The following is an 18,773-nucleotide window of genomic DNA, read 5'->3' as shown; positions in this document are numbered from 1 at the left end:
CGGGTGTGGTGGACGTCTTCTCAGGGTGTGGTAGACTCTGGAAATGAGGTGAAGACTGTCCCGACTGCTACACGGGTGTGTTGGTGGACACGGGCTAGCCGTGTCAACTGTGTTATCAATATATTTCCTTCTGTCCTCTTTCGCTTTGAACTCTCTGTTACCTATTTTTCTTCTGTCATTCACGTACACACCAGTTCACGGAAACCTGATTACATGTCATGAAAACTAATAATTAAAACACTAAAAAGAAAAATAAAATGAAAGAGAAACTTGGGTTGCCTCCCAAGAAGCGCTTGTTTATGGTCATGAGCTCGACCCCTTCAATGATCACAATAAGTACCCAACTTCTCGATCGGAGTTCCTGTGAAATAATGCTTTAATCGCTGTCCATTGACCTTGAAGGTTCCCGTGGCTTCACTCCATACTTCGACAGCCCCAAATGGGTATACTTTACGCACTTGGAATGGTCCAGACCACCTCGAACGAAGTTTTCCGGGAAAAAGCTTGAGTCGAGAATTAAACAAAAGTACCAGGTCTCCTTCAGTAAATTCTTTACGAAGGATGTGTTGATCATGCCACTTCTTTGTTCTTTCTTTGTAAATCTTGGCATTCTCGTATGCATCCAACCTCAATTCATCGAGTTCATTTAGTTGAAGCTTTCTCTGTTCTCCTGCTTCTTTCAAATCTAAATGAATGTTCTTGATAGCCCAATGTGCCTTATGTTCCACTTCAACTGGTAAATGACATGATTTCCCATAGACCAACCTGAACGGCGCCATACCTATAGGAGTCTTATAAGCTGTCCGATATGCCCAAAGAACATCATCTAGCTTCATAGACCAATCTTTTCTTGAACGAGACACTGTCTTCTCTAAGATTCCTTTGATTTCTCGATTAGTGATCTCCACCTGACGACTTGTTTGAGGATGATACGGTGTAGCCATTTTGTGAGTTACTCCGTACTTCCTTAGAAGCGTACTTAGGACCCTGTTTGCAAAGTGAGATCCTCCATCACTGATTACAGCTCTTGGGACACCAAACCGGGGGAAAATGACCTTTTGAAATAATTTGACCACCACTTTCACATCATTTGTTGGGGATGATAAAGCTTCAGCCCATTTTGACACGTAATCCACTGCTACTAATATATATTTGTTGTTGCGTGATGGTGGAAAAGGTCCCATAAAGTCAATCCCCCACACGTCGAAGAGTTCGACTTCAAAAATTTTATTTAGTGGCATCTCATTCCTCCGTGAGATATTTCCTGTCCGTTGGCAACGATCACAACTAATCGTGAAACGTCTCACATGCGGTCTTGGTGGTGCTTGCATGACCTCCGTATGGTGAAGAATGACAGTGGGATATGACATCCAATACCTCCTCTTCAGGCAGGCATCTTCTGAATACTTCATCTGCACAACGCTTATAAAGACAAGGTTCATCCCAATAATAGTGCTTGACATCTGATAGGAACTTCTTGCGTTGTTGATAGGATAATTCAGGTGGTAATACCCCACACGAAATATAGTTCACAAAATCAGCGAACCAAGGGGCTTGAAGACTTGTAACAGCAAACAGGTTGTCATCTGGGAATGAATCATCAAATGGCTCCTTTTCACCTTCTCCTTGATCCATTTCTTGCCTGAGCCTAGAGAGATGATCAGCCACCACATTGTCAGTTCCTTTCTTGTCTTTTATCTCGAGATCAAACTCCTGTAATAAGATAATCCACCTTAGCAGTCATGGTTTTGCATCCTTTTTTAGCCAAGAGGTACTTCAAAGCAGCGTGATCTGTGAATACTATGACCTTCGACCCAACAAGGTATGATCGGAATTTATCCAAGGCAAACACTACGGTTAGGAGTTATTTTTCTGTTGTCGCATAGTTCATCTGAGCTTCATCCATTGTTCTACTGGCATAGTATATAGCGTATATTTTCCCTTCTTTCCTTTGCCCAAGAACGGCCCCGATAGCATAGTCACTCGCGTCGCACATAATCTCGAATGGAATTCTCCAATCAGGTGATCTCATAACTGGGGCAGTTGTCAAAGCTTCCTTTAACCTGTCAAAAGCATCAAAACAAGATTGATCAAATGCAAAGGGAACATCTTTTATAAGCAGGCGGGTTAAGGGTTTGGCAATCTTAGAAAAATCTTTAATGAAACGCCTATAGAACCCGGCATGGCCTAGAAAGCTCCTAACCCCTTTTACATTAGTCGGTGGTGGCATCTTAGCAATGATATCAATTTTAGCTTTATCCACTTCAATACCCCGATTAGAAATTAAATGACCTAAAACAATTCCTTCTTGTACCATAAAATGGCATTTCTCCCAATTTAACACGAGGTTCATTTCTTCACATCTCTTTAAGACCTTAGCAAGATTATGCAAACAGTCATCAAATGAAATGCCATAGACTGAAAAATCATCCATGAAGACCTCCATAATGTCCTCAATAAAATCAGAAAATATGGCCATCATGCATCTTTGAAAAGTGGCAGGGGCGTTACATAGGCCAAATGGCATTCTCCTATAAGCAAAAGTGCCATATGGACATGTAAATGTTGTCTTCTCTTGATCGCTAGGATGAATTGGGATTTGAAAGAATCCTGAATACCCATCTAGGTAGTTCGGGTTTAGCCTTCTTTGATGTTCAATGGAAGTTTTGTACCCTTCTTCTAGCAAAATTCGATGCATGCAAATGGATGGATTAATGCTCTTAATATCGTCTATGGAATAACCTATCGCATCCCTATGCAACCTTAGAACCTTAAGCAATTTCTCAACTTCCTGGTGACTTAAATCAGCATTAACAATTACAGGGTATTCACCATTGGTGTCCAAGAATTCATACCTGAGCGAGGAGGGGAGTGGTTTTAGTTCTACCTTAGGTGCAGTTTTTCTTTCACAAACCTGTTCTGGGCTGTTTCTGCTGCTGTCTGACACGGCCGTGTCCATGGACACAACCTGGACATTCAAATCTTTTTCAGTTTCGGTCACTGCATCAGGTCCTTTGCTGTAGGTGATTTTGGTGCAGGTTGGACTTCCATCAAGCATTGTAACATAGGAGGATACTTCCTGATCATCGTCAACTGGTGCCTCATTCTCTACTAAGCATTTCTCCAGTGAATCACTTGATATGCATTTAATAAAGTCTTCTCTAAGCACCATATCAATCGTATCAATCCTGCAGCAAGTATCATCAATTAGTGGAAACTTCATAGCAGAAAACAAATCAAAATTCACCTTTTCATCCCCTATATTGAGAGAGAGCTTTCCATTCTTCACATCGATTATCGCTCCAGCAGTAGCAAGGAAAGGCCTTCCCAATATAATGGGGATTTGAGAATCCTCCTCCATTTCAAGAATAACAAAATCAACTGGAATAAAGAATTTACCAACCTGGATGGGTACATCCTCTAATATACCTACCGGACGTTTAACCGATCGATCCGCCAATTGGAGGGAGATAGTAGTGGGCTTCAAGTCTCCCATCTGCAACTTGTTACATATAGACAATGGCATAAGACTAACACTAGCACCGAGATCACATAGAGCATGATTAATTGACATATCACCAATTGTGCAAGGGATTGAAAATGAGCCAAGATCTTTAAGCTTACGTAGTAGCTTATTTTGTATGATGTCACTACACTCTTGGGTCAAGGCTACAGTCTCATATTCCTCTAATCGCCTCTTATTTGATAGAATCTCCTTTAAGAATTTGGCATAGGATGGCATTTGGGAAATGGCTTCAACAAATGGGATGTTAATATGCAATTTTTTAAGGATTTCTATGAATTTCCCAAACTGTTGTTCTAACTTAGCTTTAACTTGCCTTTGAGGGAAGGGTAGTGGAGGCTTATAAGGTGCAGGTGCTACATATCTCTCAACTTTCTCACTACTGTGCTCTTTCTCACTTGACACTAACCTCTTACTCTCATCAACCACATCCTTATGGTCATTCCTTATCATTGGTCCCTCTAACTCCTTTCCACTCCTAAGTGTGATGGCATTGATAGATCCCTTTGGGTTAGTTTTAGGTTGCCCAGGAAACATCCCGAAAGGTCTGGAAGAAGAGCTAGATTGTTGGGCCACTTGAGTGATCTGATTCTCTAACATTTTATTGTGGGTGGCTAAAGAGTCAACCTTGGAAGTTAGGTTCTTGATGGCATCGCTCATGATTCTATTCTGATTTCTAAATTCTTCATTCTGTTTATTCTGGGATGACACAAAATTCTCCATCAAGCTCTCTAAGTTAGACTTTTGGGGATTGGGGTAAGGGAGTCTCGGGGCCTGAAAACCTTGAGGTCGAAAATTTGAGTGAGGAATCGGGTTCAGGGGTGGATTTTTATAGGATAAATTAGGATGATTTCTCCACCCCGGGTTGTATGTATTAGAAAAGGGTCCCCTTTCTGATTAAAATTATTCATATAATTAACATGTTCAGATAATGGTGCATCAGGGGAAGGGGAGTTTCCAATCTGACATTCCACAGCAGAATGTCCAATGATACCACATATTTCACAGTTAGTAGAGTTAGATGCTACTGAATTCATGCTCATCTTGTCAAATTTTTGAAATAAAGCATCTACTCTAGAAGCAATGTGGTCTAATGCATCTACATCATACCTCCCGCTCTTTTTGGGTAAAGAGCGCTCACCTGACCACTGGAAATGATTCTGTGCCATATCCTCTATGAGTTGTTTTGCATCTCGTACACTTTTGTTCATCAATGCACCACCCGCTGCAGCATCCACGGTCATCCTTGTGTTGTAGAGAAGACCGTTGTAGAAAGTGTGAATTATGAGCCAATCCTCCAACCCGTGATGTGGACACATCCTTAGAAGATCCTTGTACCTCTCCCATGCATCATACAATGACTCCCCTTCTTTTTGAGTGAAGGTTGTTATCTGATTTCTCAATTGGGCTGTTTTGCTCGGAGGGAAGTACTTAGCAAGGAACGCTTCTGAGAGTTGGTCCCATGTAGTGATGGAGCCCGGTGGAAGTGATTGCAGCCAAGCCCTTGCCTTGTCTCTTAGTGAGAAGGGAAACAACCTTAGCTTGATTGCATCATCCGACACTCCATTCATCTTCAATGTGTCACAATACTCCAGAAAGATTGAGATGTGGAGGTTTGGGTCTTCGGTTGGAGTGCCTCCAAATTGGTTTTGCTGAACTATGGAGAGGAGTGAGGGCTTGAGTTCGAAATTGTTGGCAGCAACATTAGGCTTCAAGATGCTAGATTGGGAGCTATGGGTGGTTGGTGATGCAAACTCCTTCAAGGATCGGTCTTGATTGCCTTGGTTTTCTTGGTCTCCCATGGTGTTTTTGCTTTTCAAATTATCCTTTGTTTCTCGTGCCTTCTTCCTAATATGACGCAAGGTCCTTTCAATCTCGGGATCACACTCGATTGGTTCTCCAAGTCGTAAGGATCTGGGCATACAAGGGTGCCTGCACTAAAAAAAAGAATAAGTCAAACGAAAAGAGAGGAAAAATAAAAACAAAATAAATGAAAGAAAATGTCTAGTCTAGTCAAACAATGAAAAAGTCAATATTAACAATACTGAAGTCCCCGGCAACGGCGCCAAAAACTTGTTCACTCAAATCCGCAAGTGCACGGATATCGTTATAGTGATGCAAGGTCGTATCCTCAGGGACTTCGTTGTTAATTACTAATTTTCACTGTTTTGTAACTATCTAAACCAATCGTGTTAAAAAGTATGATTTTTGATTATCAATAACGAACACGCTAGCTAGTATCAACGATGAATTCACTCAATTAAAAGGATCTAGGATTGAACTTCGGTTTCAACTCTGGTTCGAATCAATAAACTAATCAATTGCTATCGAATCTCTCAATGCATTAAGAACGACTAACCTATGATAACTATTAGTCTCTTTCGACGACTAAAAGTCGTGCTTAATTCAGCCTAACAACCTATTTTCATAGTGTTAAACCAAATTAAAGTTCTTGTTAATCTCTCATGTTCTCAAGAATAATTAACCTACTTTCGTGATCAATTAATTCTTGTTCAATTACTATTTTCCGGCGTCAATCTAACCTTTCAGTTCAAATCAACATCCTAAAAGAATTAAATCAGTGGCCAATTGAATTAACCCTAGGCAATTAGATACTAGCAGTTGAATAATACAAATCGAACGATCAAAAACAACAACAATCAGTTCATTAATTCATAACCACAGCCGAACCTTGTTCAATCCCAGATAAGACAATTACTCACACATAATTGAAATAGAAAACATGATAACAATATATAAGATCATAATCATAAACTAAAAATTGAGATAGATCAGAAAGATAAACCGTAGTGTCGAAGTTGCACACAATTCTCCACAAACAGCAGATTCCCAATGCAAAAGAAAAACCTAATCTAAGAGTTTTTATAGAGAGAAGAAGAGAAGAAGAAGAAAGAAAAATCCAGATCTCTAGCTTCCAGGTCCTCCCTGATGCTTCAGGACGTCTCCTTTTTATCCTCTTGCAAAGACGTGTTGAAAGATAAGTTCAAATAATGCTCCAGATCGCAAGATAACTGACTGCTGTCATCCAACACGGCTGTGCAGATCGACATGACCAGGCCGTGTTTAATTCTGTTTCACTCTGCTTTCTGGGCTTATCTTCTATAACCAACACGCCTGTGTTGTTTAACACTGGGTGAACGTGTAGCCACTTTTCATGCATTCCTTGACTCCTTCTTGACTCCGAATCCGTGCTAAGCTCCAGTAATTCCTACACAATATATAAATAGAGCAGTAAACAAGAACTAGGGAGCTTAACATGGCCAAAATGTAAGGAAATACATCAAATAACAATGAATCCGTAGGTGAAACATAGTCAAAATATAGATAATATTCATGTTATCAATCCTCCTGTGGTACGCATAGTATTTTAGGTATGAACTTCTGTTGGCTTCCTTCTGATTTTTAATAGGTGACAGCTTGATTTTGTTATGGTTCAGGAGGTACTTGAGTATGGCTGGAGCTTCATGATCTTTGAAAGGGTACCGCTGGGTTTGTGGCGATTGCTGTTGTAATGTTTGATCAATAGTAGCCACAGGTGCTGTTAGTTGGTTACTCTCAGCCCTCTTTCTTTTTAGAAAGTGTTTAGCGGAGGTGATGACTGACCATCCATCCTTCTGCTTCTTGTCCTTACCTTCATCTCTCATTGAGCAATGTTGAGAAGAAGTAATCGGGAAACCCTTGGTATCACGGGGGGGGTGTAATTGAACCACCCCCAGTGTTATTGAAGGATGTTTCAATCTTGATGACTTCATCCATGCTTGGATTGCTATCATCTGCTCCATTTCGGACGGGCGTGATAGGTATAGTTTGACGACTAGACTCAACGTGATGACTGCACTCTGGTAGTTGAAGCCTTTGAGCCTGTAACTCTCTTATTTGCTACATAGCCAACTCCATCTTAGCTTCAAATTCTTCTTTCTACTTGGTTAAAAAGCTTATTAAACTATTTGGGTTAGCTATTCAGGAGTGATGGCGAATGCCTCTCTGGTGCTTTTGAAAAGATGTAATAACTCGTATGGAGTGTTCGAATTCCCTGGTTTATCTCCTCTAATCAGACGATTGAATCGAGACTGCTTCGGATTCTAAACCTCTTGATGCGGGGCTCTTTATCTCTTTGCTTGGCTATAGTTTTCTTTTTTATAGGGGTTGACTGCTGTTGAGAAGTTACTTCAGAAAGATTGGGGGTGGTCGTAACCACTCCCTGTTTAGCTAGCTGATCGGCCATTTTAGAATAGTCGAACCGATATTCGTTTCCACTTCTAGTGGTAAAAGCCGGTTCTTCGCTAGTAGCAAAAGCTTCATGCTCATCATCGGAAGGTGGAAAGGCAGGGATTCCTTCGTTATTTTCCTTCGGAATAGCTATAGTGGCACGACAAGATTTCCCATTGCCTTTGGACTTGGATTTCTTCTTGGAGGAGGATCCTGTCCATTGCTCATCTTGAAGTAGATCAGGATGAACCCAAAGAATTTCGTCGTTGGGAGTCGTGTGTGGTACTAATCCTTTCTGGCATTGTCCGTGAGGATCTTCATTAACCATCCTCATCCCTACCTTTGTCACAGAATCTGGTTGAAACCACATGAGGGGAATAGAGCCGAAACTAATGCTTACTGTGTTTGCACCTACTTTATTTTCTTTGGGTTTCATTGCAGAGATAATCCTGACGTCAATTAAGGCTTGAATTTCGTCTTTGAGAGCGTAGCACGTCTTGGTAGAATGATGAACTGCTCTGTGGAATGTGTAATACCGTGGATTCGTAGTCTTCTTAGCTCCTCCGTGATCGGTGATTGGGGGTAGCCGTATCTTTCTATTCTCTAATAGATACTTGAAGATACCGGGGACCTCATCTTCCTTGAAGGAGTATTCCTTCGGGAATTTTGGCTCAGAAGCCTTCTATTGCCTTTGAGGTCGTTGCTGTCACTGAGGTGATTGCTGCTTTGGTGCATGTTGTTGTGGCTGTTGTTGCTATTGCGATTGTAGCTGGAAGGTCTGGTTGACATCCACCGCATTTGCTTACGCCTTCCCTTTACCATGAGGAATGAAGTTCTGCTTTGGGGCATTAGCCGTTAGATGACCTCTTTCGGCCTTCTTCCTTTTAATGAATCGTTCGGCTTGCTCCCCTCGCACCTTCAACTCTTTCCAAGTCTTGAATGGTGCTACACCCATAGCTTCCAGCAGGTCCAAAGAAAGATTGTTGTGACACGTTTGGAGGATGAATTCCTTCGTGATCGGATCTCGACAGTTCATTGCCTTATTCCGGAGACCCTTAACGAAATTCTCAACCGATTCTTGGTCCTTTTCCTTCTTAACAAACAACATTCCGATTGACACCTTAGTGTTATCATTGAAGAAATTGGTGAGAAACATGCTCTCCATGTCATCCCAGCTGTTGATAGTTCCTGGCTTGATCATTATAAGGTGAACAAAAAGTAAGTTTGAACCAAAATGGGAAGACCCTATATTAGTGCAAGAGGTTTTAGTCTAATGGGGCTTATAAAATATTTTCACCCAATGGTGAGTACTCACGTCCCCTAATAAATGTAAAATTTCTAAAATGATATATGCCTATAAGAGGCATAACACTCTAAACTTTCATGAGTATAAACTGTAAGATCCTCGAAACTTTTATGAGTATAAACTTTAAGATACTCCAACTTTTAAGAATATAAACTGAGAGAAACTCTAAGCTTTTATGAATATAAAGTAAAAGCAACTTTAAACTCTAAGAGGATAAACTATGAGTAAGCTTATTAGGTAGACATGGTCTAGACAAGGTAAGAAAAATATTTTTTTTCTCTTTCTACACTTGGAAAAATATATTTTATGTTCATCCTTTGGTATTTTAATGATAACTTTTTATAGAGAAGTTCAGTTCAAATAAGTTTACTTTTAAACAAAACTAGGGTTGAAATCCAATCAATCATTTCAAACCAGAAGTGGTTTTCTAGACAAAGTTACTGTAGAAATAAGTGCGGACATATGTGCAGCCTAGGGCAGACATAAAATACAAATTGGTATCAGTTCTCTTGCATCATCTCATAAAAAACCTTCAATAACCTCTAGACTCTAAGTTAGTAAGCTATGAGTAAGTTTGATGCTCCACAAGCTTATTCATCGATGTTTAGTGGGATAAAAAAAGTTTCTCTTATGTATTCAGTGATGATTTCATCTTTATTGAGAGGTGATTGTAACCAATGCAAGTACGAAATCTTGAAGCGTTCATTTGTACTAAAATATCTATTCGCTATGGAATAAAATTTCTAATCTCATATATAAATAAATAAGGTCTATCTGATAAATTAAAAAAATGCATATAGGTTAGTAGAGTTCTAAAGGTGGTCAAACATGCTTTGTACTTAGGTTTGAGATGTTGTATGTTAGAAGGTCTTTGTTGTGCCCCTACGAATCAATTGCATAAAACTTTCATTTTTTACCTATAAGGCCTTCTTCAAATATGCTTCCCCTGCGTTTGATTGTTTTTACTTTAGTTTCAGCCAACTCAATCTTCTTCTCTAACTTCTGAACTTTTCTTCTCCACTTTAAAATCTTTTGATTCAAATCGTCCTAGCATGACTGATTATGACTAAGATCCACTTTGTAAGTAGGCAAGATTTTTTCTACATAAGAGACAGGACTTACCAACGATTTTGAAACTTCTAGAGAAGATACCATATCACTATTTTTAAGCTTAGAAATCAACTATTGTTTAAGTGCATGATACTTTGTGTCAACTATAATGATTTCCCCAAATTCTTTCCTCAAGTTGCTCCCGAAGTTATGAAGTGCTGCACATAAAGCAATTTTATTTTCTATTAGTTTGTTAAATTTCTCAATGTCTTGCTCAAAAGGACCCAAGGGTTTCTGTTTACAAAATTCTATCACGCAAATATGTAGTAGCATATTTGCAACTGAGCTCATAGAAGGGTCAATCGGTCGTTCATCACTTGTATCATCACCAGCATCGACAATTATAGGTGTCAAGGCAGCCTCGTCAGATTGTTTTTCATTAACCATCATTAAAGGTACTTGAATTGAGCAGCCTTGATGCTGTAATTCTGAAATCTAGTAAATGTTCTTAATATGATAGATTCTATGCATTAGGAGATGCTCAACTCTAGGGGATGGATATATAACCAATAAAATTTGATCTTTGGGTTCCTCCAAAAAGACTTGAGTAGTTTGCTCAACTGAATCAGTACTTCCACTTGCCACATTGTTCACTAGGGGACAACTATTACTTGGTTCTCTTGACTTTGAGTGCTTGTTATGATAGATCCTCATGACTTGAAGGTCTATCATCAGTTTTAGATTAATTCTCATCTTCATCATAAGAGTTGCTAAAAGAATTAGGTTTTCAGTTATCTTTGATAATATCAAGACTCTTTGGTAGAGGGCACATGTTATCATGTGAGTGAAAAAACTATATATACATATAAACATTCTTGTAAGTGTGCTTATAAAAAAAACCTAGTTGTATATATGAACTATCATGGTGCTAGTCATCGAAAATATTGAACCGATACATATTAAGGATGAATATATATTAGACCTCATATAAAGAAGATATATCATATATTACAATGATTAAAAATATCATAAGATGGCTATGTATGTATGTAATTGATTAATAGACAAGCTATTTCCTCTTAACATTACCTTGTCTAGTAATTGTGGCTCTTGAGGTAGAATTAGACCAGGTAGAATGTGATCTTTACCACCTTCTTAATCTACGACCACCTTATTAGCATTAGTGCCTTCATTCTCACTTGTGAAATAGAAGTTGCTCGATTGTATTTCGACACTAAATCAAAAGAAACTCATTGTTTTTTTCTTAGGCTCACTGACAAGATATTTTTTTGTTTGTTATTTGGAGTAAGCCTTGCTGACTCCTCCGATGATGATGGCCATAAAAAAATTTAGTTATGGTGTTTGACTTATATCAAAAATTAATTAAAAATTTAAATTATACATCATTTTATTCAGCACAAAGAATATATAACCTCTTTACTTCTTCGATAAAGAATGGTATCCCTTTTGATACCAAATAACGTAACCATGAAGAGTCTTCGCTATTTGACTATCAGAAGGAATAATGAGACGCTTGCCAGTCCCCAATTGAAAGAAGAATCTCCAGTAGCAATACTTCTTGCCAAAGTTTGATTCAATACGTGTGCATGACAAGCTAGAATCAGGAACTCCTTAGTCATTACCAAATTGACGAGCAAATATATGATGATTGTATGGTCCAATAAAGAGTCTCTTTTCCATCCTGAGAGGAAGAAAACCTCAACAAATTGAAAGAAAATGAAGAATAAGAGCTTGACATCTTCTACTTAGATATAACCATGAGGAAAGTGAGGTTGGAAGAATGTAAGAGTTATATGGTCTCTTCAGCAGAAGAAGGGGATCCTAAAGTTTGTACTCTTAAAATATGTACCTAGAATGGAACATCCAAAATCTATGATGATTCAAGGAAGGGAATTGCATCTCAATTTTATCTTTAGATACTTGATCATATAGATTAGGAAAATACTGAGAAATCCATATAATTAAGTAATGCCAAATGCAAGACACTGCCAAGTGATAAGTAGCCTAATAGTTCATCTCTCGATAAAGAGTGTAGATGCCTAGAATGGCCAGGAAATAAGGTTATCTACTGTCGGTCATTCTTACAGCTGCAATGAATACCTCGGGTTTGATATAGGTTACATTATAGGGAACTACAAATTTATATAACCATAGGGTTAGGAAAGTTGCAAATAGTGTGTTCTTCCCAAAAGTTTGAATACTATCAAATGCCCTAATGTCTTCCCTTAGATTTGCTTAGATGATGTTTCCCATGAAAGAAAAGCTCTAGCCACATTTTTAAAGAAATATTGTCTACAAGACTAATATCTCTAAGATATAGATAGCAATTTAGTAGTACCTTGATAGATTGCCCATGCTTTACCTCAAGATCTTCAGGCTCCTCATTTGTGGGCACATATTCATCATATAATTGACCTTGAATTAGAAGACCCCCCAATTCTCTCCATATCACATAAATTGATAGAAAGATCTTCACATTTTGTAGCAAAGACATTATGATCTTTATCCAAACACTCCAAAAAAGATTGTAGAAGTTGAAAGTCAATTGGTAAGACCAAGAGGTGAAAGCACAACACCATAGATGTTAAATTTATTTAAGGCATTAGTGTATTTCAACAATAGATATAGGCAACAATCGTTATATCTCTTAATCATGAGAGATTTGTTTTCCCTTTTAACCTCCCATCCTACATTTTGATCAATAAGGCCAACCTCAAAACATGTCAACGAGCCTGAAGGAAAAGTCTAGATCCAAGGATTGAGAGCGAGAGTAGAAACAAAGGCTGTATGTATGCCTTTTGGAATCTGTCCCCATTAAAAGTATGCAATCATATCTCCAGTTGAATTGGAAGTTCTCTCTAGATAACTAATGTGCTTTCTAATAATTTATAACGACCGAAGAGGCACATGTCATTGGAGCATGCCTTTCTAACTTTTAAGTCAATTGGTTCATCTTCATAAAAATAAGAAATCATAAGGGAATCATCAATAACCAAAGATTTAAGGGACTCAACCTCTTCAGCTAGTTGACTTCCCCAACCGAAACACTAGTTGAATGAGACATCTAAAAAAAGAAAAGCGGGTAAAATTAAAATAAATACATAAGTGATAGTTAAAAATATAAAAGAAAATGAGTGAAATACGACATGATGAAATATAAAATAATAAAGATGATGAGAGTAAAATCTTAAAATAAAGTTAGATCTCCCAAAGAACAAGTCATTTTCTGAATAAGCCAATTTATTTGAGCGTGGTTTCTAAAGCTTATTTTGTGAAAGGAGACCTTGTTTGTTTCTTGATTAGGGGACACAGCTTAAAAATCTCTAAAATACGTTTTCCTTCATTTGTGGCCTATGTGCATAAATTTTATACTCTCATCATGATGCTTTTGAGGTACATGGTCTTTTGTTTTAAAGTTTGAACCCCATGGCACATTGAGAATAAAATTTTAAAATAGAGGAATAGCCTAGGGTTTCTAAACTTATTTTATGAGCTGAAACCGCATTTGTTTCAAAAATTTTATTCTCAAAGCATAAAACTTTTGAGGTTCATGGTCCTCCGTTTTGAAGTTTGTACTTCATACTTGAACTCCCATGGCACTTTGGGAATAAAATTTTGAGGATTTCTAAATTTATTTTATAAGTTAGGAACCATTTTTTCCTGATTTATTTTGACACAACGCTTAAACGGTTTCTAGAATTCGTTTCTTTTGACTCTGTCCCATGTATCAAAATTTTATTCTTGAAGCGTGAAGCTTTTTAGATACATGGTCCTTCATTTTTTAAAGTTTGAACTTCATACTTGAATCCCATAGCACTTTGAGAATATAATTTCGGAAAGGATAGTCTAAGGTTTTCTAATATTCATTTTTTATATTGTGGCCCAAGTCTCAAAAAAATCATATAAATTACATAGTGAATCCTGAGATGGGTGACAGCTTACGTATTTGTCACCCTTTATGTGGAGGCAATGAGAATATTTTCTTTCAGAATGAATATTGCATCATATGAGTTCTCTTGGTTAAAAAAAAGTAAGACACATGTGTTTGCGTCGAAAATTGTTGTATTCATTGCTGTATTCATTACAACTTTAGTCGTTACAATGAAATCAAAAAGATTGTCTTTTTATAAGACCTTTACACAATGAAAACAAAAAGTTACAACTCTCGTCAAAACAAACGCAGAGATCGTTTATCGGTCTTCTGCTTGCGTGGGTCTTTGGCCTGTGATGGGGACGTTGATATCCGTGGACTACCTGGCACTCAGATCTATTCCGGAAAAATCGGACAGAGCTTCGTCGATCCGCGAGGAGATCTAGAAGCTTGAAGCGCCTATCTCGGCTAAAACGAGATATTTGCTCTTCTTAGGATTACCAGCGAAGGGTAATACTAAGGAACGGACACGGGTGATGAAGAGTCTGATGAAGACCTCTCCTCTGTTGAAGCGCTCGACCACTCTTCACTGCAGCAGGGGGAGCCCCTAGGGTGCCTAGACACCCTAGGGTGTCTCTAGAAATCCGAGACACCCCTAGGGTGTCTCGGAAATTTTCGAGACACCCCTGGGGTGTCTCGGAATTTCTGAGACACCCCTGGGGGTGTTTTGGAATTCCGGAGACCCGTTGAGGTGCATTCGATTGTTTTCCCCGTAAGTTCTTCATCCGAACTCGGATTTGAGTGATTCCAAGTGCGTTGGAAGATTGACGAAGAGTTCGATCTGTTCCGGTGGTTGGATTATCTGTAGAGTGATCGAGACATGAAGGGTATTGTTCTTTTTGTGAACATCGCCGGGTTCCCGATTGGCCCGTGCCTTCGTTGTTCCGAAATCCTATCAGCTCACGTAGTTCATCGATTCACTTCAATCGTTCATCGACGTCAATCGAACTCCTGTGGATGTGGAGACCTATAGGCAGTTTTCGATGCCTACAGATACCCCCTCCAAAGTGTTCCGGACTCGTTTCTTTTATAGAAGAGGCTGGAATACTTTGGATGTGATTGGTCTAGCCTTCAGCCGGCGTAAGGACCTGTAGTTAGCTTCAACTCTTGGCTCCTTCGATTTTCGGTCTATTCGATGCTTTGACGAATAGCCGAAGTTCTTCCGGCGCTACGTTTATCGCTTGTCCGTCGTCGCAGTCTCGAGTCTCCAGCTGATGAACTGAGTTTGGCTCGTGTTATTGAGTTGACTTTGAACTACCTCCGTCACATTGTGTTGACTTAGGGTTTCGGATCACAGTATGTTGACTCTGGTTGCAACGCGTTGACTGGAGTTGACCTAGGGTTACGCGTTGACCGGCATTGACCTTAGGGTTTCGAATCGTCAAATGTTGACTTTGGTCGCAATGTGTTGACTGGCGTTGACCTAGGGTTACGCGTTGACCGACGTTGACCCTAGGGTTTCGAATCGTCAAACGTTGACTTTGGTTGCAACGCGTTGACTGGCGTTGACCTAGGGTTACGCGTTGATCGGCGTTGACCCTAAGGTTTTGGATCGTCAAACGTTGACTTTGGTTGTTGGGGCTGCAGGACCAACTGTTAAAACTGATTCATCTGCATGTGTGGATTTTATCCTAAACGATGCTTTGACGAATAGCCGAAGTTCTTCCGGCGCTGCGTTTATCGCTTGGCCGTTGTCGGAGTCTCGAGTCTGCAGCTGATGAATTGAGTTTGGCTCGTGTCATTGAGTTGACTTTGAACTACCTCCGTCACATTGTGTTGACTTAGGGTTTCGGATCACCGTGTGTTGACTTTTTGTCGCAACGCGTTGACTGGCGTTGACCTAGGGTTACGCGTTGACCGGCGTTGACCCTAGGGTTTTGGATCGTCAAACGTTGACTTTGGTCGCAACGCGTTGACTAGCGTTGACCTAGGGTTACGCGTTGACCGGCGTTGACCCTAGGGTTTCGAATCGTCAAACGTTGACTTTGGTCGCAACGCGTTGACTGGTGTTGACCTAGGGTTACACGTTGACCGGCGTTGACCCTAGGATTTCGACTCGTCAAACGTTGACTTTGGTCGCAACGCGTTGACTATTGTTGACCTAGGGTTACGCGTTGATCGGCGTTGACCCTAGGGTTTCGAATCGTCAAACGTTGACTTGGGTCGCAACGCGTTGACTGGCGTTGACCTAGGGTTACGCATTGACCGGCATTAACCCTAGGGTTTCGAATCGTCAAACGTTGATTTGGTCGCAACGCATTGACTGGCGTTGACCTAGGGTTACACGTTGACCGACGTTGACCCTTAGGGTTTTGAATCGTCAAGCGTTGACTTTTGTTGCAACGCATTGACTAGCGTTGACCTAGGGTTGCGCGTTGACCGACGTTGACCCTAGGGTTTCGCGCATCGAATGTTGACTGGTGTCGATTTTTATCAAGACATCCAATAATCGACGAAAACGGGCGAATTCGGGCCTAACAGGGCATATATATAGGCGTACGGGGACCAAACGAGACCCGAGACACCCGTGGGTGTCTCAACCCTTGGCCGAGACACCTTGGGTGTCTCGGCTAAGGCCGAGACACCTTAGGGTGTCTCGGCCAAGGCCGAGACACCCTAGGGTGTCTCGGTTCTAGGGCCGAGACACCCTTTGCCCCCCTTTCTTTTTTTCTTTTGTTTGTTTCCCTTTTTTTGTTTCCCCCTCTTTCCAAAATTCAAAAAAAAGATTCCCTCTCAAACTCCTTCTTCTTCCTTTCATCCATACTCCATTGTTTCTCTCTAAAACCCTTTAACCTCTCTTTGAAATTCGGATTTTGTGTTCACCCCTTGGCCGAAATTTTCTCCTTTCAAGCTAGGGTTCCTCCTTCATCCCCAAGTTCAAACTCTTGATTTGGGTAAGTTTTCTTTCAAAACTTTCCTCTTTTTCAAGAAAGATTATAGCTTTATGTTTGTGATGGGGGTATGCTATGAATTCATATGCAAAGATCACAACTTTTTGTTCTCATGAGTTAAAAGATAGGCTCTTTGATGATGGGTTGTGGATGCACAAAGCTTTGGGGGGTTTTATGCAAAAAGCAAACCACAAAGTGTAGAGGGGTTTATTTGCAAAAGGGCTGAAATTTAGGGCTGAAATTCCAAAAGTTTAGACCACAACCCAATAACCAATGTTTTGATAAGGGCATGTGGACGTTAAATTGAAATTTGTGAAGGGGTCTATATGTAAAATTGGCTAAATTCTACAAAAGGGTTTATTTGTAAAATTGACCAAAATTGTGGGGTATCGGGGGGTGCTATATGATCAGATATGATGACCATGACCCAACTCGAGCGTGTCCTTGACCCGAATTTAGCCTTGAACGCGAAGGGTATTTTGGGTATTTCACCAAAATCCACCGCGAAAAATGACAATCATTGTTTCGTCTGCACGAAATTTATAGGTTTAACTAGACTTTAATTATGAAATCCTATTTATACATAGGATTTTAATTAAAGTTCTTAATTTCCTTTTTAAATTTCGTGTATTCATATTTTAGATTGTGCCTGACTTGCTGCTTTTCGTTACAGATTTTCAATGTCTCCACGCCGATCTCGACCTCGTAGGAGTCGTTCTCCTCTTTGCGGGTCATGAAGGAAGAACCGACACCCTCCTTCGCGGGGGTTAAGGTTTCAGACTTGTCTTGCTTGGCCAATTCAAGTCTTCTGGTATATTGGGGCGATTTTGTGTCGTCCTACACCTTATAGGTCGGTGTATGTTACCACGTTATTCACGTGATGATGCATACCGTTCTTCCGGTGTAGGACACTCGAAATCGTCTCTCCAATTATTCCGTGAATGAGCTTATCATTCTTCTTATGAGATGGATTTTCTGACTCCACCCTTGTGCTTTATTGCAGTAGAGTTTCCTGTGAGCAGCCTTCCTCCTCATGCCAATACTGGTTGTAGCCGGGAGGTCTTCTCTTCAGCTTCCCTCAGGCAGGCCGTTAGTCCACTCCCTCGGTTTGATAGAGATCGCTCAGACGAATCTTGTCATTTGATACGGGAAGGAGGGCGTCATTGTTTGCGCCAGCTTATCACGGATGCCACCTTTACTGCGGATTCTTCCTCTACTCAGGCTTTAAAGAAGCCGAGTTTCCTGTTCGGAGATCACGTCGAGGACCCTGTTACGTTGACCCTTACCGAGGAACACTAGCTGACTCTCGACGAAGGAGCTCTCTTGTACATTCCCTCCATTCCGCGTCAATATTCTTTCAGTCACTTGAAGGGACAGGCCGTGGAGCGACAGATGTCTTGGCACCTTACTGATGATGCTGAGCGAGTTCAGTGTGGATATGCCTCTCATCACAAGACTCCTGGTTCTAGCGGGTATCATGATGTTCGTGGTCTTCGACCAGGGATTATGGGCCTTGACACTGCACCCCCAGGCGAGGTATCAGCAGCTGCTCCTACCGTGGGTAATCGTCTGGCTCTTCTGGGGAGAAGGTTACCTCCACCAGATTATAGATGCTATGGTTGGGCTTCCTCACTAGCCAAGGGGTGGTGGGCACGCATGACTAGTTTCGTCTTAGCGTGCTGGGAGAGGGATTTGAGGAGCAGTGGATTGTATGCACCTATACGAGCCACCATGTACGGAATCCCGGTCAGCTATCGCCATTTCTTGGCGTTGCTAGAGACCTACATGCCTGACAGTAACACCTTCCTGACCAGCGGTGGC

At 40.4% G+C, this 18,773-nt stretch overlaps 1 protein-coding gene across 1 annotated transcript; it reads right to left on the bottom strand.

Moving 5' to 3' along the window:
* On the bottom strand, positions 4,339–6,881 carry LOC109834473. Its single transcript, XM_020402495.1, has 2 exons — positions 6,330–6,881; positions 4,339–5,455 (listed from the first exon to the last, which is right to left on the bottom strand). The coding sequence occupies exon 2, from the start codon at positions 5,443–5,445 to the stop codon at positions 4,339–4,341; it is 1,107 nt and encodes a 368-aa protein (XP_020258084.1). The 5' UTR covers positions 5,446–5,455; positions 6,330–6,881.

The sequence above is a fragment of the Asparagus officinalis genome, chromosome 3 (assembly GCF_001876935.1).
Source record: "Asparagus officinalis chromosome 3, Aspof.V1, whole genome shotgun sequence".
Lineage (NCBI taxonomy): Eukaryota > Viridiplantae > Streptophyta > Magnoliopsida > Asparagales > Asparagaceae > Asparagus > Asparagus officinalis.
This window is presented reverse-complemented; position numbering and strand designations above follow the sequence as displayed.

Excerpts from the sequence above, each read along its gene's own strand:
- LOC109834473 (XM_020402495.1), bottom strand. The coding sequence starts at position 5,445 with ATGCCCAGATCCTTACGACTTGGAGAACCAATCGAGTGTGATCCCGAG.